At 49.3% G+C, this 19,224-nt stretch overlaps 2 protein-coding genes and 1 non-coding gene across 7 annotated transcripts; 1 reads left to right on the forward strand and 2 right to left on the reverse strand.

Annotated features, from left to right (window-relative positions):
* Positions 1 to 1,624: 1,624 nt before the first annotated feature.
* Positions 1,625 to 12,534, forward strand: TRIM41 (tripartite motif containing 41). Of its 5 annotated transcripts, none has more exons than XM_045530487.1 (8): positions 1,626 to 3,150; positions 7,473 to 7,568; positions 9,368 to 9,598; positions 10,147 to 10,169; positions 10,371 to 10,498; positions 10,928 to 11,109; positions 11,683 to 11,739; positions 12,093 to 12,534. In XM_045530487.1, exons 1-8 carry the CDS (start codon positions 2,338 to 2,340, stop codon positions 12,138 to 12,140), a joined length of 1,578 nt encoding a protein of 525 aa, XP_045386443.1. In that variant the 5' UTR covers positions 1,626 to 2,337; the 3' UTR covers positions 12,141 to 12,534. The 5 variants fall into 5 exon arrangements, 4 of the variants coding, with proteins under 4 accessions (XP_045386442.1, XP_045386445.1, XP_045386443.1 ...); XM_045530488.1 differs by having other exon boundaries at positions 10,928 to 11,103; XR_006729852.1 differs by having other exon boundaries at positions 1,625 to 3,150; positions 10,928 to 11,739; positions 12,093 to 12,135.
* A 1,135-nt stretch (positions 12,535 to 13,669) lies between these two features.
* On the reverse strand, positions 13,670 to 19,160 carry RACK1 (receptor for activated C kinase 1). The gene is made up of 8 exons (XM_045530494.1): positions 18,849 to 19,160; positions 17,400 to 17,571; positions 16,743 to 16,890; positions 16,405 to 16,500; positions 15,923 to 16,033; positions 15,271 to 15,411; positions 14,659 to 14,769; positions 13,670 to 13,779 (listed from the first exon to the last, which is right to left on the reverse strand). The coding sequence occupies exons 1-8, from the start codon at positions 18,955 to 18,957 to the stop codon at positions 13,714 to 13,716; spliced, it is 954 nt and encodes a 317-aa protein (XP_045386450.1). The 5' UTR covers positions 18,958 to 19,160; the 3' UTR covers positions 13,670 to 13,713.
* On the reverse strand, positions 18,540 to 18,607 carry LOC123623691. The gene has a single exon (XR_006729979.1). It is a non-coding gene; the product is annotated as a small nucleolar RNA SNORD95 (small nucleolar RNA).
* Positions 19,161 to 19,224: the final 64 nt, after the last annotated feature.

Raw genomic sequence — 19,224 nt, forward strand, 5'->3', positions numbered from 1 at the left:
CCTGAGGAAGCGCGGCGAACACCTAGAGTTTGCCCATGATGCGGGAAGCGCGTTGAGAGCAGGGTAAATTCTATGGGCCCAGCCCTGTCACCAAGCAGTGCCCGGCACTCACTGGTGATTCTGTACATGATCTTGGTCCTGTAATTTCTCCCTCACTTAAAAAAAGTTAAAATAGGCCGGGCGCGGTGGCTCACGCCTGTAATCCTAGCACTCTGGGAGGGCCAGACGGGGTGATCGCTCAAGGTCAGGAAGTCGAGACCAGCCTGAGCAAGAGTGAGACCTCGTCTGTACTAAAAATAGAAAGAAATTATCTGGACAACTAAAAATATATATATACAAAAAATTAGCCGGGCATGGTGGTGCATGCCTGTAGTCTCAGCTACTCGGGAGGCTGAGGCAGAAGGATCGCTTGAGCCCAGCAGTTTGAGGTTTCTGTGTGCTAGGCTGACGCCACAGCACTCTCTAGCCGAGGCAGTAGAGTGAGACTCTGTCTCAAAAAAAAAAAAAAGTTAAAATAGCTTTTTAGCATATGTGCTGCAGAAGCGAGCACTGAAATAGCTTTTTAAATAAAGCATCAAGTATTGTTTCTGTCGCACAAAGAATCTATTCGGCGGAGATGCTCTCGAGTACCACAGCAGCATCTTTCCTAATACACCCCGGACAGTATTCTTTAAAGTAAAATCAATTCCATAAACCCAGTTCGAGCCCCTGCTTTTAAACTAGGACTCCATGGTGTCAAACCTCGAGATATTTCGGCTGCGAATCACGAGCGGTGCACGGCTCAGAAAGTATTTGTAAATGAATCGATGGCACTTACGGAAAAAAACTTTTTTTTTCTTTCTTTTCTCTTTTCTTTTCCTTTCTTTTCATTCTTCCTTCCTTCCTTTCTTTTTCTTTTCTTTCGTTCTTTCCTTCCTTCCTTCGATCCCTCCCTCCCTCCCTCTCTCTGTCTTTCTTTTTCTTTCTTTCTTTTTTAAAGATACATATTAGCTAGGTTCAAAATTCAAAGGCTACAGAACAACATATACGAAACTGGCCTGCCTCTGACTCGCACCCTTCCCCCCCAAAATTCTGCCACAAGTATTCTTCCACAGACGATGATGATAATAAAGAGTAGCTAACCCTTACATCGCTCTATGTGCTAAGCAACGTTCTAATCGCTTTACATGACATTAACTCTAATTTTTACAAAACTCTCCGAGGCATTAGCCTATATGAGTAAACACAGGATTATAAACATATCAAATACTTTCAACATCCTCCCCCTTTTTTTTTACAGTTGAAGTATACTCTGCATACTGGTCAGCACTTTTTTTTTTTTTTACTTGAATGCATCTTGACTAAGAGTCCCTCTTTACAGCTAAAGTGTTTCATTGTGTGAATGTGAATGCAATGACTTGTCACTATTCCTTTACTGATGGGCAGTTAGGGAATTTCATGCAGACGACGCGACAGCGACCGGTTGACAGTTTCTAAAATAGGTGTGGAAATGCTAACTATAGTTGGGGGAGGGTGGGATGTCTCTGGCCCCGCCCCCAACACACTCGGAGGGACTCCTCAACAACAAAGTCCACCGCCTAGAAGGGCCGGAAGTACTTCAGGGCGCTGTCCGAGGCCCGCCCCTCCACTTCCGTGGCCGGCGTTGGGGAGTCCGTGCTGCAGTCGCCCGTGCCTGATCGGTAGGATGGCGCTGGGCCGATACGGTTATAGCACCAAAAGCAGACAGCCGCCAAGCGCTCCCACGGCCCTCCAAAGTTTGCTCCCAGTGGCGGGGGGCGGGGGTGGGCTATCCTTCTGTCTGCATTCCCCGCTACCCCGCATCACAGAGAGGCGGGCCTCCACCGTCCTAGCCCTTCCGCCCTGTTCCCGAGTGCCGGCTAGAGCGTCTCCTCGTCGTTTCCTGTCGTCTTGGGGCCCGGCGGGGAAGAAGCGGGCGTAGCGCCGCCGCTGAGGGAACTCGCGAGCTTGGACAGTGTGTAGAAGCCGGAAGTGTTGGGAGCGAGGCCGGAAGCTAGGGGTGGGTCCAGGAAGTGAGGTGGGGCGGGGGTTTATGAGGAGGCCAAGGGATCGCTGGGGCAAATTTGCACTCAGGGCCACCTGAGGGACTTGGCGGTGGCGCTCAGCTCTGTTCCCTCCCCTCGCAGAGACACGGTTGCCGTCAAGGAGTAGGGAACTCTGTGTGGAGGGGTGGGTTGTCGGAAGGACTTTTCTCTGGCAGCGATTGAGGCGAGCTGTGGAGAGCCAGGGTTGGGGGTGGGGCCCGGTCGCCAGGGCGTCTGAGAGGGAAGACCCCCGCCCCCCCCACCGCACATCTACACTGGCTGACTGGACACTAAGATGGCTGCCGTTGCCATGACACCCAACCCTGTGCAGACCCTTCAGGAGGAGGCGGTGTGCGCCATCTGCCTCGATTACTTCACCGACCCCGTATCCATCGGCTGCGGGCACAACTTCTGTCGAGTGTGTGTAACCCAGTTGTGGGGCGGGGAAGATGAGGAGGACAGGGAAGAGTTAGACCGGGAGGAGGAGGAGGAGGAGGACGGCGAGGAGGAGGAAGTCGAGGCTGTGGGGGCCGGTGGGGGATGGGACACCCCTATGCGGGATGAAGACTACGAGGGCGATATGGAGGAGGAGGTCGAGGAGGAAGAGGAGGGTGTGTTCTGGACCAGAGGCATGGGTGGGTCCAATTGGGACAACATGGACTACGTGTGGGAGGAGGAGGACGAGGAAGAAGACCTGGACTACTACTTGGGGGACATGGAGGAGGACCTGAGGGGGGAAGATGAGGAGGACGAGGAGGAAGTGCTGGAGGAGGATGAGGAAGAAGAGTTAGACCCCGTCACCCCACTGCCCCCGCCTCCAGCCCCTCGGAGGTGCTTCACCTGCCCCCAGTGCCGAAAGAGCTTTCCTCGGCGGAGCTTCCGCCCCAACCTTCAGCTGGCCAACATGGTCCAGGTGATTCGGCAGATGCACCCAACCCCTGGTCGAGGGAGCCGTGTGAACGAGCAGGGCATCTGTCCCAAACACCAAGAAGCATTGAAACTCTTCTGCGAGGTGGACGAAGAGGCCATCTGTGTCGTGTGCCGAGAATCCAGGAGCCACAAACAGCACAGCGTGGTGCCGTTGGAGGAGGTGGTGCAGGAGTACAAGGTGAGAGAAGTTAAGAAAGAAGATGGGAGTTTTTGAGGGGGGGAGGATAGGGGTGGAGGAGAGTAAGTAAGGGGAGCTGGGGTCCCCTGAACAACCTCATGTCCTGGTGATTCTCTTTAGATTCTCTCTTAAGGAGTAGATTTTCTTTAAGCACTCAGTGGCACCCAGGTGGGTTAGAATGAGAAGGATCCTGTACACAAGACAAAGTGTACAGTGAAGACGACCAGGGAAAGCTGATTTCCTCAAAGCAAATAGCTCATCTCCTGGGGAACAAGCCACTCCTGTTTCACAATTCCACTGTCCCTAAGTGTAAGTGTGCAAGTGACAGGTCCCTAGGGCTTTACCACCACTCTCATTTTCTTCTGGGTGAGTCGTAAGTCCATCCTTGACTGAGATACCTAGAGTGGAAAAAACTGGGGACCTCAAAGAACCAGAAGGGGCTCTGAAGCAAGAGCATAGAAATGACTACTAGTGTCAGACCCAAATGCCCTGCACTTGCCTCCCACCAGGTTCCCCACCCGCCCCATGATATGGCTTAATTCTCCCCTTAAGAACTTTTGTTGGATCTGCATTAGTCTGGTGTACTGACCAGAAAAGAGAGGGGCTTCTAAGTCAGAAGACCTGGCTCTGCACTTATTAACTATCAGATCTTGGTTAGGTCTCTGAGTGTATTTGAACTTCAATTTCCCCAGGATTGATAGTTAATATTTACTGGACACTTATGTGTATATCAGGCACTGGGTAGGCACTTTTCACACACTATCTCATAAAGCAATCTTGTGAGTTTGATATGTTTTCCATTCCCATTTCACAGATTGGGAAACAGGTTTTAAGTACTATACACAGGGCCATACAGCTTTAGTAAGTGACGGTTATTAGTGTCCTTTCCCATAGTGTATACTAATAATGTCACCACCATTTGGATGTAGTAGTTTGACTTTACTGACATGTGACCTTTCTTCTTGGAGTCAGATTCTGGTTTGGCTAATGTCCTGCCCCCTACGTCTGATCCTGACTCTTCTTTGAACACATGTAAAGGAGATTTGTCCGTGAGACAGCTAGCACAAACACAAATAGCACTACTTAGTGAAGGCCTGGATGGGTTTAAAGCAGCAGGACCAGGAGGAGGAGAGGGTAGCCTCTGTGTGTTCTGTTTCTTTGTTTTTTTGAGACAGAGTGTCACTCTGTCACCCTGGTTAGAGTGCAGTGGTGTTGTCATCATAGCTCACTGCAAACGCAAACTCCTGAGGTCAAGTGATCCTCCTGTCTTAGCCTCCACAGTAGCTGGGACCACAGGTGCATGCCACAAGGTCCAGCTAATTTTTCTACTTTTTTGTAGAGATGGGGGTCTCACTCTTATTCAGGTTGGTCTGGAACTCCTGACCTCAAGCAATCCTCCGGCCTCAGTGTCCGAAAGTGCTAGGATTACAGGCATGAGCCACTGTGCCTGGCCTCCTCTGTGTGTTCTGCGCTGAGCTTTTTTGTTTTATGACTGTTTTCACACCTTCTCCTGATTCCTGCAGTAACTTCATTTAGGTATTGTCATCATTACTCCAATTTTAGAGTAATGTGTCTATGGCTTCTCCGCTCTAACACAACTTAAGACAAACGTACATCATCTCATCACAAGTAACTGTTCCTTCTACACAATGATTGTCAAACCTGGCTGATTGTCAGAATTACTAGGGAAGGTTTTCAAAAGTACAGTGGATCCTACCACTAGAATTTTTGAATCGGTAGTGGGGAGAATATCTTTAGAAAGCCCATTCTAGCCTAGGAATCACTGCATTGGTAACACTGTTTGCCTGTTAGGCCTACATTTTTAGTGGAAGTTGTGAGCTCCTTTAGTCTTTCCCTTTTATATTCTCTCGGTTCCAGATTAACTGTGCCCATCACATCATGTGCAGCCGCTCTGTTAACTGGAACCTAGGTGGTGGACTATCCATGGGCTTTCTGCCCCTTCACCTTCACACCCTCTCACCCTCCACAGGATTCCTCCAAAGAGCTTCTGAAACTGGATTTTAATTTGTATTAGCCAAATCTGTTGAATGCCAGCTGCCTGAAAATCCTGTATTAATTAGGTCCTGAAGTGGGTGAGGAATTAAGTCATAATCCCTTTTCTTGATGGGTTTACTGGGCTCTGCAATTTGGGAGGCCAGATACACATATTTAATCTGACATTAACTGAACAACAAATGTAAATACATAAGTTTTATTATATAGAAGTAATGTGAGCGGTTTCCTTTCTGACTTCTAGGCTATTTTATAGGCGAGTAGTTCATTCTTTTCAGATACATACATACATACACTAACCAGCACTGGCTTAACACAGTTTTGTTTTGCAGAAATATTCTTTATTGAATAGGTAATAACACACAAATGATATGTAAATAAAGCTCGTAAACAGTTAAATGTCCTTGAAATTTTTTCCTAAATATTACTGTATTTGTATTTATGCTTATTAATTTTTTGGTCAACAATTTAGGAAAAATATTAATGGTAAATTTAAGCATTATAAATTATGAATTAATGGAGTAGAAATTATTGACTGTAGAAAGGTAGAAAGTATTATCAAAAGGTTAAATTTTGTGTAATTTATGGTGTTTCCATGTTCTGGATTGACTATGATTTAATTATTACTGTCATTTTTTTCTCTAATCACTTATCCTGTGCAACAACTGCCTTTTCTACTCTGGGTCAGTAACCTCTTTAGTGCAAGAGTCATTATCAGGATGTCACTGGCAGCTTAAGGCCTAGGCAGCAAATACTAGATAACATTTACTCCTCTTTTGCTATATGCCAGACACTGCACTAAGTACAGTGTCCATGAGTTAGATTCCGTTCCCATTCTGAGCTGAGGAAACTGGAAGCATGGCTTGCCTCAGGTCACCTCGCGCTGCATTCTGGTCCTGATTGGAGTCCAGGCTTGAGCTCTTCTACTGTGTATTACTTAAGGAAAAGGAGGGAGAAAGGCTAGTATAGGACATAAAAGAGGAAAGTGCAAGTAGGTAGGGCTTATTTCACCCATTCTGGTCTCTAACAGCCCTTTAAAGAAAAAGATTCAGGCTGGGTGTGGTGGCTCACACCTGTAATCCTAGCACTCTGGGAGGCTGAGGCGGGAGGATTGCTCGAGGTCAGGAGTTCAAGACCAGCCTGAGCAAGAGCGAGACCCCCCCCCCATCTCTACTAAAAATAGAAAGAAATTATATGGACAACTAAAAATATATAGAGGGAAAATATTAGCCGGGCATGGTAGCACATCCCTGTAGTCCCAGCTATTCGGGAGGCTGAGGCAGGAGGATCACTTGAGCCCTGGAATTTGAGGTTGCTGTGAGCTAGGCTGACGCCACGGCACTCTAGCCTGGGCAACAGAACAAGACTGTCAAAAAAAGAGATTCAGCTACGAATTGTTGGAACACAGAGTTTACATGCCTGTTGGCTGTGAAAGTTACAACCTTGGGAATTCTGAGAGGGTTTTTGTTTTTGTGTTCCATTTAGCAAATAATTGCATGGAAGAGAAAGCAGATAGGCAGAGAGAAGCATTGAAATTAAAATAAGTAAAATGGGGGCAGGGACCCCCAGTGTGTCCTGAGGAGGCACACTTGTCAATTATTGGTACCGTGGGAGTGAATAGGTTTTATTTGGTATTCCTTGGGATCACAGAGAAGCTGGGGCTGGGGAAGGTCAGGGCCATGGTCAGGGAACTGGGTTTTAGAAGAATACCTTGGGCCAAGTGTAGAAGGTCAGTCCTAGGCAGAGGGAACCACATGGAATTGTACTCAGGAAATGACAAGTAGTTTTATGTGGCTAAACCTAAGAGTCTTTGTGGAAGCTGTGGGTATAGGAGGTGAGGCTAGAAATGTAGGGTCAATATTTTGGAAGTAGTGGAGAACCACAGAAGGGTTTTTGGCACAGGCACAAAACTATCAGAAAAATATTTAGAGATGAAAATCATGGGGAAGATTGCCTATGAGGCAGCAGGGACAACAGGCATCAACACAGATGTGGAAAGACTCCGTGTGGTGAGGGGTTCAAGCCACATCCACCACAACTGTGAGCGTGAGGCTCTCTAGTCATAAGGATCCCACCTTTAGAGAATACCCACAGGGCTTTTAGACATGAGGACAGGGAGGATTGGAGGCCCTTGAAATACTCCGAGAGAAGAAAGGGGAGAAGGGAGTACAATGTTCATTTGAGACCTGTGTTGGGGGATCAGGCTTTGAGCCCCAACCCACTGTAGGGAGGATTAGAGAGGTGGGCTCTGAAGGGGCAGGTGCCTCTCCCAGCTCTCACCTGTAACCTTCCATTTCCCATTCCCTCAGGCCAAACTACAGGGGCACGTGGAGCCGCTGAGGAAGCACCTGGAGGCTGTGCAGAAGATGAAGGCCAAGGAGGAGAGGCGGGTGACAGAGCTAAAGGTAGGCAGGCATCCCTGACAGGGGCTGATTGGTCGTGGTCAGGCAAGGAAGGTAGGGCTCCCACTCTCACAAGTGGTGACTAGGTCTCCTGAGGAGAGTATAGCCAAGACCTGTGAGAAGGGTAGACACTTTCTCCAGGCCCTGAGAAGGGGTCCTTGAGGGTCGGGAGGCATGATGGTTCCTAGGTTCTAAAATGGAGTGCAAACTGAGGCCTGTTTTGTGGAGGGGTCAGGTGCCAGCCCAAGGCTGCAGAGCAAGGCTTTCTACCTGGACACCTAAATCCAGAGCCTGGAAAAGGCAAGGCAAACCCACATTACAGCCATCAGAGAAGCCCCAGGTCCCAGAACAGATGCAGGCGGTAGGCAGAGCAGCCCGAGCATGAGAGGGGTGTGGTCCTAGGACACTTGTTCTGTCTTGGGAAGGGGCCGAGGGTGTTTTGGTGTGAGGGAAAAATTAGTGAATGTTCGCATTGCAGAGATCTAGTAGCCTAGTGCATTGTTTCTCAGCCCTTCTTTTATTATTGCTCACCTCTCCCCCAGGAGTCTTTTTAGAAATTTTCTTCAATCCCCACCCACTTTTGGAATGGGCTGGCACTGTGAGCTTCAGAGACCAAACTGGCACATCCTCTTCTGTCCCTCTTTCCTCCTCCCTCCTGGCACCTGCCTCCCAGGCAGTGGCTGGGCCTTGCCACTTCCCAGGGCTCATGCTCACCACCACCTACACATTAAGGACTCTGCTGCTGGCAACTGCCAGGCACTGAGTGGTGGAATCTGAGTCTGGGAGTTGGGGAGTCATCCTGCCTCTGGCCAGCTGCCCAAGTTGATGCTTTTGGGCTCTCTGGGGTGCAGAGAAAGATGTGCCAAGATCTGAGTATCAGTGGGGCAGAGAGTGAAACTGACTGTGGTGGCTGTTTCCCTTACCCACCTGGCCACCACTCAGGCTTGTGACTCTTTGTCCAGAGAATGTCTGCAGCTGGTGGTAACTGAGTGAAAAGCGTGACCACCACCTAGGATTGTCCAGACCAGGCAAATGGGGTGGGACTGGGCAGACATGTTTTCTGTTATAGGACATTAAGTACCTATATATCCTTGATTTTGCCTCTTGGCCCACAAAGCATAAAATATTTACCATGTGGACCTTCACAGAAAAAGTTTGCTGATTCCTCATCTAGAGGTTTTGGGTGACTTTCCTAAGAGCACTGTGATTAGTGGTATAGTCAGGACCTAATTTCATGTCTTGATTCCTGAATTATATATTCATTTAATTTCAAAAATTCTTACCCAGTGCCTACTCTGGTTGGTGCTATGCCAGAGTCCAAGGACGCTGTGGCAAACAAAGACATTCCCAGCCCCTGCCAGTGGGCGCTTACGGTGTAGTGGGGAAGAAAGATGTTGAAACTCCATTGTAAACATAGCATTTCAGCATTCTGTATGCCGTGAAGAGATACAGTGATATTTATGGAGATGATCCTGATTTAGATCTGGGGGGGAGGGAAGGCTTCTCTAGGAATATTTAAGCTTAGCCGTGAAGGGTGAGTCAAGTCAGGTAGGCCAGGTGGAGATAAGTCTTCCAGGCAGAGGTTGGCGAGTTTGGGACCAGTGTGCTGGGGTTAAAGGGTTGGTGACTGGTAAGGCTGGGAGGCGGGAAAGGAGACCCGGCCTCTTCCACTCTCAGGTCTTTCTTGGACCTGGAGAATGTAGGGCTCCTTTCCTTGAGTAGAGAGGTGGCAGTTGCAAAGCTAGAGGTTTATCTTCCAGTGTGTTGAGGTGGTATCCATCATCCCCTTTGCATCATTCCAGAGCCAAATGAAATCAGAGCTGGCAGCTGTGGCTTCAGAGTTTGGGCGTCTGACACGGTTTCTGGCCGAAGAGCAGGCAGGGTTGGAGCGGCGCCTCCGAGAGATGCACGAAGCCCAGCTAGGGCGCGCGGGAGCTGCGGCCAGCCGCCTGGCAGAGCAGGCCACCCAGCTGAGCCGCCTGCTGGCAGAGGCCCAGGAGCGGAGCCAGCAGGGGGGCCTGCGGCTGCTCCAGGTGAGCAGTGTCTCCTCCCTGTCCCCCCCCCACACAACTCCCCCAGCCCCCTGTGTGGCTCTGTCAGGCAGTGCTTACTAAGACAGCTGTCCAGAGCCGCCTGTTTTCTCCTGGGAGAAACCCACCATGATTTAATCTGAAGACCAAAAATGTTTTTTGAGGCTGGAGACAGAGATAATGTCAAATGTGTGTGTGATGATGATTGTACCCAGTGAAAGGCAAGAAGGTAGAGTTGTAGAGTGAGGGACTTAAATGAGAGTTGAGGAAAGAATTTTTGACAGTGACACCCTGAAAAAGGTGACCAAGTCAGTACTGTGAAAATTCTACTATTGGGCTCAGCAGGTGAGATGAGTTAGGTGTGGTAAGGCATAGGGGTCGTTGAGAAGGGTGCATGTTTGTTGAGGGCCTTGAGGCTGCTGATTCTCCCTTCCTGTTCAAGTTCAGTCCTTTCTCTGGCTGGAGATTGGGGGAAAGGAGCTGTCCCTGTGCAGCTGACACTTTTTTTGTCTCTTTCTCCCTCTCCCTCTTTTTGTTTCTGTTACTCCCAGGACATCAAGGAGACTTTCAATAGGTGTGTTTCCACTGTATACCCTTTGTGACCCAGTGGCATCTGGTTCCTTGTCCCTGCCTCTTTTGGGTATCCCTCCCCTCTCCTTCCTTCCCCAGGACCTGAGTTTCTGCCTCCTGGACCCTCCCCTCTCCTTCCCCCAGCTTCTGCTCTTCCCTCTGGGAATATCATGGTCCCACCCCCTGCCCGCTCCCCTTCCTCCAGGTGTGAAGAGGTACAGCTGCAGCCCCCAGAGGTCTGGTCCCCTGACCCGTGCCAACCCCATAGCCATGACTTCCTGACAGATGCCATCGTGAGGAAAATGAGCCGGATGTTCTGTCAGGCTGCGAGAGGTAGGGAGGTCACCTGTACGACCTTCCTTTGCCTTTCCCTTCACAGACCTGAGATTGGGTCCTGAGGGAAGTTGGGCCCTGGGGGAGGTGTGGGGAGCGGTGATGGAGCAGGATACAGGTGGGCTAATCTGCGGTTTCCAGCTACTGCTGGTCCTAGCTCAGCTAGGTTTTGGGGGTTGGGTGGGGTGGGGTGGGGTGGCAAGAAGAGCCAGGGCCAGAGGACAAACCTGCCAGGTGTCCTGGGAGCAGGAGTGAGGAGAGAGGTGGAGCCATAGGAACCTGGGCCTGGCCTCTAGGGTGGTGTGGGGAGTTAAGGGGAGCTGGATAGGGACAGGCGGGGAGGACAGCAGGAAAGGCCGGACCTGTGGAGTTGGCTGCTGCTGGGGAACAGTCGTTCCAGCCTGGGCATATTTGTCCTCCCCCCCCAAGTGGACCTGACGCTGGACCCTGACACGGCTCACCCGGCCCTGATGCTGTCCCCTGACCGCCGGGGGGTCCGCCTGGCAGAGCGGCGGCAGGAGGTTGCTGACCATCCCAAGCGTTTCTCAGCCGACTGCTGCGTACTGGGGGCCCAGGGCTTCCGCTCTGGCCGGCACTACTGGGAGGTAGAGGTGGGCGGGCGGAGGGGCTGGGCGGTGGGTGCTGCCCGTGAATCGACCCATCATAAGGAAAAGGTGGGCTCCGGGGGGTCCTCTGTGGGCAGCGGCGATGCCAGTTCCTCGCGCCATCACCATCGCCGCCGCCGGCTCCACCTGCCCCAGCAGCCCCTGCTCCAGCGGGAAGTGTGGTGTGTGGGCACCAACGGCAAACGCTACCAGGCACAGAGCTCAACGGAGCAGACACTGCTGAGCCCAAGCGAGAAACCACGGCGCTTTGGCGTGTACTTGGACTATGAGGCTGGGCGCCTGGGCTTCTACAATGCAGAGACTTTAGCCCACGTGCACACCTTCTCCGCTGCCTTCCTGGGCGAGCGTGTCTTCCCCTTCTTCCGGGTGCTCTCCAAGGGCACCCGCATCAAGCTCTGTCCTTGATCAGCCTGCCACCCGCAGGGGCCCCTCTGGTCAGCACTAGGGGGACGGGTGGTGGTGGAAGGTGGCCCGTAAGTTTGGGGGCTCAAAGGCTCCTCCCGCTGTTTGTTACTGTGATGTTTCCCCTTGACCCCAGGCCCCTGCTTCTCCTTCTAGGAGCCTAAAGAACCCTCCTGGCCTCCAGCTCGGCCTTCTCTCACCTCTGTCCAACAGGTCTGCATGGGTCCCTGATAGTGAGAACAGCTGCCTGGCCTTCCCCCACTGTCTGCCCATCCCATCCTAAGGAAGGGATGAGGGGAGAGTGTAATTTCATTCCCCAACTTCTTTCCCCACCCCTACTCCTCAACCGCAATGTCAGTTCTAAGGCTGGAGGGTTTGGGCAAGACTCACAACATCCCCATTCCAATTCCATTTTCTGATGCAGATTTTAGCTAATGGATCTGGAAGCTGTTTTGGGGAGGAAGGCTGGGCCAAAGGGTAGAGCTGGGTAATAAAAAAATGTCTACTCTCCTGGGGAAGGAGGGATTCTAAACTTTTCCTTCCATCCCCAATTTCTACCTCCATAGACCGGCCAGAATTTAGCTTCAGTGAGAGATCTGGAATGGTCGCCATGATTGAACCTACATACCATACATCACCCAATAAATTATTTTCTCCCCCTTCCCTTTTCCAGCACTCAATCTAGGAGCAAAGCTCTTTGCACCCTACACCCCTCCAGGTGTTTTCACTGCCATGCTCCTTTCCATTTTGTTCAAATGGAGTTGGCTTTTCTGTTTCCAGTAAAGTCTCCATGCCTTTAGTTCCATTGGCAAGCCCTGAGAGGGTACTTGGGGACAAGGGGTTTGGGTCCCCAGGTGGAGAGCCTTGGGTATAATCTATTTTTCTAATAACCTCTCGCCTTGTCACTTATCAGCTTTTGTCCTCTGCTTTGATGGCCGAGGTGAACTCATGTTCTTGGGGAAAAGGGAAGGTGGGTTGTGTTGTGGAAATAAAATGTTTATTTGCTTCTTTTGTGGAGTCCCTTCCTTTACAGGAGCAGAAACAGGATGTAATGCAAGTGATTTCTTTCCCACAGTAAGCCTGTCCCTCCAGTGAACACACAACAGAACTGGTAGTTCCACTTCACGCCACATTTCTGCACCTGTCACAGCCGAATAAACAAGGACTGGATGTTGATCTTACCCCCCTTTTGAACACCTTACCTAGTTTCTTTCAGAAGTTACTTGAAGATAATTTGCCATTTTTTTTCTACCACTGCTTTGAGGCTCTAGGACTGAGGTTCCCCAGAATCTCGTACCCCTAGCTCACAAGCCCAGGTCTCTAGAACATATTTCCAAGGATATGTGTGACCAATACCTAGCTTAAACTCAAGCCAAAGGCCTCATGGACGTTATGAGTCAAGAGAGTAGGAACGGGGGGCACATATATACCTTAACATGCTGCAGTTGTTCAGCTGTCACTAGAGTACTGTGCCAAGAAAACTGCAGTTTTGAGGTCTCAACTGAGTTAAGGTTATTGCAACCACGCCTGTACTGAGATCTGAAATTACAGTGGTAGTTTTACAGCCCATTTCTGACCTTTCACCAGGCATCCATCCTTACGATGAACAGGTGTAGGTTGAGAACTGTTTGGAAGGGCCTATTTTAATTTATGAATACTCCCCTGGTCACTCAGAACTTTAAACAAGCTGTGATTAAGCACCAATTCTGGTGAGAGTTGGCTTGCCTTAAAGATTAAAAAAAAAACCCACTCCATTTAGATCAAACACCAAGCTGACGGAGACTATGCCAAACTGAAGTTTCAAGGAGTCTGCTGTTCCCAACTTGATTGCAACCACTTTGAAACAATCAGTCCCTTTCACTCAGGAACAGTTTCCCTAGGCTTAAGGTAGGCTGATTATCTGCACTGGAATGTAGGACACAGGGATGGGGCAATTGGGGGAAACTCCCTCACCACTTCCCATAAATGTTACATCTGACACCATTGCAACCCTACAGAAAATGGACACAGACGGACATCTCCCTTTCCCCTCAAGGCCTTGTTTACTTGGTCCCCACGTTTCACCCCCAGCTTCCAGGTTGCCAGTGCCTCAACTAATGGCTTCTTAACCTGTAAGCAACATAGACAGGGATGGAGCCTTAAATCACCAAACCAGTTTTTTATTTCTAAAAGCTCTGCCATAAATTTCTAGCGGGTGCCGATGGTCACCTGCCACACGCGTACCAGGTTGTCTGTGTAGCCAGCAAACAGAGTCTGCAGGAGAGAAAAGACAATGATAGCTCAGCCATGAACTCTGCAGTTCCACTAGTGCCAGTAAAAGGCCTGCCTTTTAAGAACCCCACTCTAGGCGGGGCACAGTGGCTCACACGTGTAATCCTAGCACTCTGGGAAGCCAAGGCGGGAGGATCGCTTGAGCCCAGGAGTTTGAGGTTGCTGTTAGCTAGGCTGATGCCACGGCACTCTGGCCCAGGCAAGAAAGTGAGACTCTGTCTCAAAAAAAAAAAAAAGAACCCCACTCTGATTGCTAAAAAAAAAAATAAATAAAATAAAAACACAATTCCTTGTAAAGTTTCAAGATCATTAAAAAAACCAACCCCACTTCTAAACTACCACATTGTAGGTGGTGATTATGTATTCCTAGAGGAAGAAACAGCCAGTGATAAGGATCTACACATTTAAAATCTCGTAAATTAAGCAAGGTATGAACTGAAGGATGGTAACCACTGTCCGCCAAATCACAACCTTCTCCCTGGTGCAGGAACACACTCATTGGCATGGCTAACTAGATCATGGTCATCAACCTGGCTAATTGTTTTTGTCTTTTCACTTTATGTCAGATATACTGATCTTGTGCCCGACAAACCAGACACACTAAAAGCTGAGAGAGGGAAAAGGCTAGCTGGGGCATGGTGGAGCACTTGCCTGTAGTCCCAGCTACTTGGGAGGCTGAGGTGGGTGGATCACTTGAGCCCAGGAGTTGGAGGTTACAGTGACTTATGATCAAGCCACCCCACTATACTCTAGCCTTGGCAACAGAGAAAGACCCCCATCTCAAAACAGAAACAAAAAAAAAAAGGAAAGAAAGAAAGAAAAATTGGAAACTGAGTCACCTGAGAGGACAAATCGACTTACCTGGCCGTCAGCAGACCAGGCCAGAGAGGTACACTGGGGTGGCTCTGCCTTGCTGCTGGTACTGATAACTTCTTGCTTCAGTTCATCTACAATTATCTTGCCCTCTAAGTCCTGGGGAACAGGGTAATACCAACAAAAACACCTTAACGCTTCCATCCACGATAGAGGTTCGCCTTCAAAGCCCCTTAATAACTCAGATTCTCAACGGGATGATTTTCCCCCAGGGGACATGTGGCTATGCCTGCATGCATTTTTAGTTGCCACTACTGGGAGGGAAGGATGGTTTGCTATTGGCTTCTAGGGGGTAAATGCTAGAGATGCTGCTGGATGTCCTAAAATGCAGAAGACAGCACCCGACTACAAATGATTATCCAGACCAAAATGTCAATGTATGCTGAGGCTGAGTAAGCTGCTATACATGGCCATCCCACCACTGCAAATCCCAATCCTGGGTATTTAAACCTTGCTGGGATCTCTACTGACAGCTTGATTAGCCATTTATTCAGGAAGCTTGGCTCCCAGCTGGAGTCAGGTGGCATCTACCGTCATCACAACATTGCCAGGGCTCACTGTGTGCACTACGCACTCAGTCTGAACCACACCCACACTCACCCAGATCTTGATGCTGGGGCCCGTGGCAGCACAGAGCCAGTAGCGGTTGGGGCTGAAGCACAGGGCATTGATGATGTCCCCACCATCTAGTGTATAAAGGTGCTTGCCTTCATTGAGATCCCATAGCATGGCCTGGCCATCCTGGGCAGACAGGTAAGGTGAGTCGGGGCAGTGTGACCTCTTCCAGATGTTAATCCCACCTATCTCAAGAATTCTGTCAGAATCCATCCTTCTTACTTTCTCCCAGTACCCCAGACTTCCTGAAAGCTAATGACTCAAAGGACCAATATTTATTTCTGCATGCCTTTCCTTTAATGCAGAACACCTCACTAACCCCATCAAGAGCCACTGACAGGTTATAAATAAATTACTATGATTAGTCCCAAAAACAGGATCCCAATCTCATCAAATGCTCCAAGAAACCCAACTTTATAGAAAACAATCCTTTAATTTTAAACCGCGTGCCTTTCGCTACATCATTTTCAGAAACTGATGTTCAGGAACATATTCTTGGATTGCTATCTCATTATCCTCCTGCATCAATCCAGCTAACCTTTTAACTGTCATTTCATTTTACGTTAAAGACACTGGTTAAGTATTCTTCCCACGATACTGTCCCTCACTAAATAGGAGACTTTTGGCCCCAGAATACCTTGCCTCCAGAAGCACAAAGTGATCCATCTGGTGAAACAGTCACGGTGTTCAGATAGCCCGTGTGGCCAATGTGATTGGTCTTCAGCTTGCAGTTAGCCAAATTCCATACCTACATCAATGGGTGGGGTTGACAGGTGAGGCACCTAGCTCTGGATTGACTAGGGCCAGGAGAGTTCAGGCTCAACAAAAGAGGTGTGGCGCCTTGTTTAAAAAGCATTCCTGGATAGAGTATCGTTTATCATCCCATCAGTAATAACAAGAAGAAAAGGTTAAAAACTTGTCTTGACCACTCAAGGACTGCTGAGATCAAAAAGGTACCAAATGCTGTGTGCTGACTTAAAATCAACTAATTAGCTACTTCAGATCATAAAACAGCAAGACGAAAGTCAATTGAGGGAATGTGCAAAAACCTCTAAAGTTGGAGACTGTCTAGGAGTACATTCTGGCCGGTAAAGGCCTGTGCCGTGGCTCAAAGCTCACCTTGACCAGCTTGTCCCAGCCACAGGAAACAATGATAGGGTTGCTGCTGTTGGGTGAGAAGCGGACACAAGACACCCACTCTGAGTGGCTCTCATCCTAGAGGATGGAAAGGAAAGGAAGTAAGGGAAGGAAGTAAGGAAGTAAGGGAAAATGGTCCTGCCTCATGAAACTCTAAATCCCCCACTCTTCCCCCTTCAGTGGGAGGGATGTTGGCAGCTTTGCATTGGCATCCTTGGAATTCCCGACAAGACTTTAAAATCACCACATTAAGGCAAAGGTTAAGAAAAAGGGTGGGAGAAACCCTGAATATGTGTTCTCTGCCCATGCCTTTATTTTACCTGGACAGTGTATTTGCATACACCCAGAGTATTCCATAACTTGATGGTTTTATCTCGGGATCCAGAGACAATCTGCCGGTTGTCAGAGGAGAAGGCCACACTCAGCACGTCCTTGGTATGCCCTACAAATCGTCTCGTGGTGGTGCCCCTGAGAGGGAGGACTTGATCATTCTCCAGACAGACTCTGCAAACACTAGTCCAGTCACATCATTTTCCTGACCTAGTCCCTGTCCCATTGCATCACTCACAAAGCCTTGGTAAGGGGCTCTGATCACAGCAAGCCCTTGGCTAAGTATATATATGCCAGAGAATCCCTTCAGAATTGCAGGACATGTCCTCACTCCCACAACGGGGTTGGCTGACAATGTCGTCTGTCATCACCAGGACCCTCTATTCCGCCTGCCAACTGCCTACCCAGGACAGAGCTTTCAAGAAAAAACATACTCAAACTAGTGTTGCCTACCCCAAACTGCTGCATCTGGCAAAAATGTTCAACCAGACCACTCCTCAGCAATTTTGAGCTATCTTCTCTAAGTAATCTGCTTTACAGTTCCAAATGGACCTGATTTCCCCTGGGAAACTGCCCCCTCACCCAGTCAACCTCATCTCTGCCCAGCTTTCTCCCAAGCTCCCAGAGCTAAGTGAGCAGCTACTTGCGTTGTGAGATCCCACAGGCGCAGGGTTCCATCCCAGGAGCCTGAGAGAGCAAACTGGCCATCCGAGGAGATAACCACGTCACTAACAAAGTGGGAGTGACCCCGAAGAGCACGCTGAGGGATACCATAGTTGGTCTCATCTCTGGTCAGCTTCCACATAATGATGGTCTTATCTAAGGAGAGGTGAAACAGAGAACGAAAACAAGTGAGAAACTCTGCAGCCCATATGTTAACCTACTGGGTAATTCAGGATGTCTCCACGTTACAGTGGGTGGGGTAACAAGATAACAAATTAAGGACACATAAGGGAGAATGGAAACAGTAGGCTACAAGAGCATTTACTAGGCCAGGGCTGAGTGACTCACTATCCAGAATAAAATCACAGATACAGCTAAACCGTACCCTGAGAATTTAACTCAGATGCCAGAGACCATGGAGATCCTTTCCTGAAATTCAGACTAACTGAACTACTTTATTATTTATTTATTTATTTATTTTTTAGTAAAAAGCGAAAGATTTATTCGATCTGAAAAGAAACCAGAGTGAACTACTTTACCTTTTCTCAGAATACAGAAACAGTTATTTGCTATTGATTACCTAGGGGCCTCCTGTGACTACTTCTCAGGGCTGACAGAAACTCAGTAATCAACACATTAACTGCCATGTGAGCTGTATTTAACTAGTTTTAAGCCCAGGGCCTCGTGAAGCATATGTAACTCACACATCTCTTTACCTTTACCCTTATGAACTATTTTTCAAGTTGCATAGAAAACAATAAAAAGTAACAAATTTTTCATTACATTAGAAATGACTGTCTCGTTTTCAAAATTTTTATAAAACCCATGGCCCCAGGGTAAACACATTCTTTTTGTAGTGTGGCAGTGAATGCTGGAAAAGTTGCTTTTTGCACTACAGGACTGGATGCTTTTACTGAAACGTGTCGCACTCCAGTTTTACGACTAAGAGCCAAACATGATGATCCCAGCGTCAGACAATTTTAAATAGTAGGCACAAGAAGCCTACAAACGCAATCAGGTACAAAGGGAAAGAGAGAACAGAGTAGAAAGGACGAGCCAGGAAGAGATGAGTCAGGGGGCCCCCTAGCGTCCACCCCCGTCCCACCGAGCTGTGAACAGGGCGGCAGCTCAGAAACAGCCTCTGGATTTCAGCACAGGCACTCAGATGGCATGTTGGGGTCATCACCGCTCCGCCCGTCCCTAGGTCCCTGCAAACACTTAGCCACATCTGCGGGGAGGCAGGCAAGAAATGAAAAAACCCCCAACTCACTAACCTTCCTAGCAGCCACAGGTTGATCTCAGTGTCCTTATCTGCAATGTAGTTTGCCCGGACTGAGGAGTCTGCCAGGCCCGCCAACTAGCGCGCTACCGGCCCAGCCACGCAGCACATGCAACCCGTAGTCCCCAGATCTGTCCCGCACCCTAGCCCGTACCTCGAGAAGCAGACAGTATCATGTCCGGGAACTGCGGGGTCGTAGCGATCTGGGTTACCCAGCCATTGTGACCCTTGAGGGTGCCACGAAGGGTCATCTGCTCAGTCATGGCGAAGGTGGGTGCGAGTGTCGCCGCAGCGATGAGGATGGCACCGGATAGCCCAGAGAGACGAGCACCAGGGCCCTTCCCGCCGCGGCCCTGCGGAGAAAAAAGAAAGAACCACCCCCCCCGGAACCGGAAATACCCGATGGCCCAAGCAAAATGGCGACGCCCATTATATATTTCTGCTCAAGATGACGGCGCCCTGTAGTTTAAAGGGGGAGGTGAAATCTCCGGCTGTCGTGGTCCCTCCGCCATGCAACCTAATTTGGCAAC

Source organism: Lemur catta, chromosome 18, assembly GCF_020740605.2.
Source record: "Lemur catta isolate mLemCat1 chromosome 18, mLemCat1.pri, whole genome shotgun sequence".
Taxonomy (NCBI): domain Eukaryota; kingdom Metazoa; phylum Chordata; class Mammalia; order Primates; family Lemuridae; genus Lemur; species Lemur catta.

Excerpts from the sequence above, each read along its gene's own strand:
- TRIM41 (XM_045530486.1), top strand. The coding sequence starts at position 2,338 with ATGGCTGCCGTTGCCATGACACCCAACCCTGTGCAGACCCTTCAGGAG. Across the intron at positions 3,151-7,472 it reads AGGTGGTGCAGGAGTACAAG|GCCAAACTACAGGGGCACGT; the intron begins GTGAGAGAAGTT and ends CCATTCCCTCAG. Across the intron at positions 10,499-10,927 it reads GTTCTGTCAGGCTGCGAGAG|TGGACCTGACGCTGGACCCT; the intron begins GTAGGGAGGTCA and ends TCCCCCCCCAAG.
- RACK1 (XM_045530494.1), bottom strand. The coding sequence starts at position 18,957 with ATGACTGAGCAGATGACCCTTCGTGGCACCCTCAAGGGTCACAATGGC. Across the intron at positions 15,412-15,922 it reads TTTGTGCTTCTGGAGGCAAG|GATGGCCAGGCCATGCTATG; the intron begins GTATTCTGGGGC and ends CTGTCTGCCCAG. Across the intron at positions 14,770-15,270 it reads GCCCCAGCATCAAGATCTGG|GACTTAGAGGGCAAGATAAT; the intron begins GTGAGTGTGGGT and ends CCTGTTCCCCAG.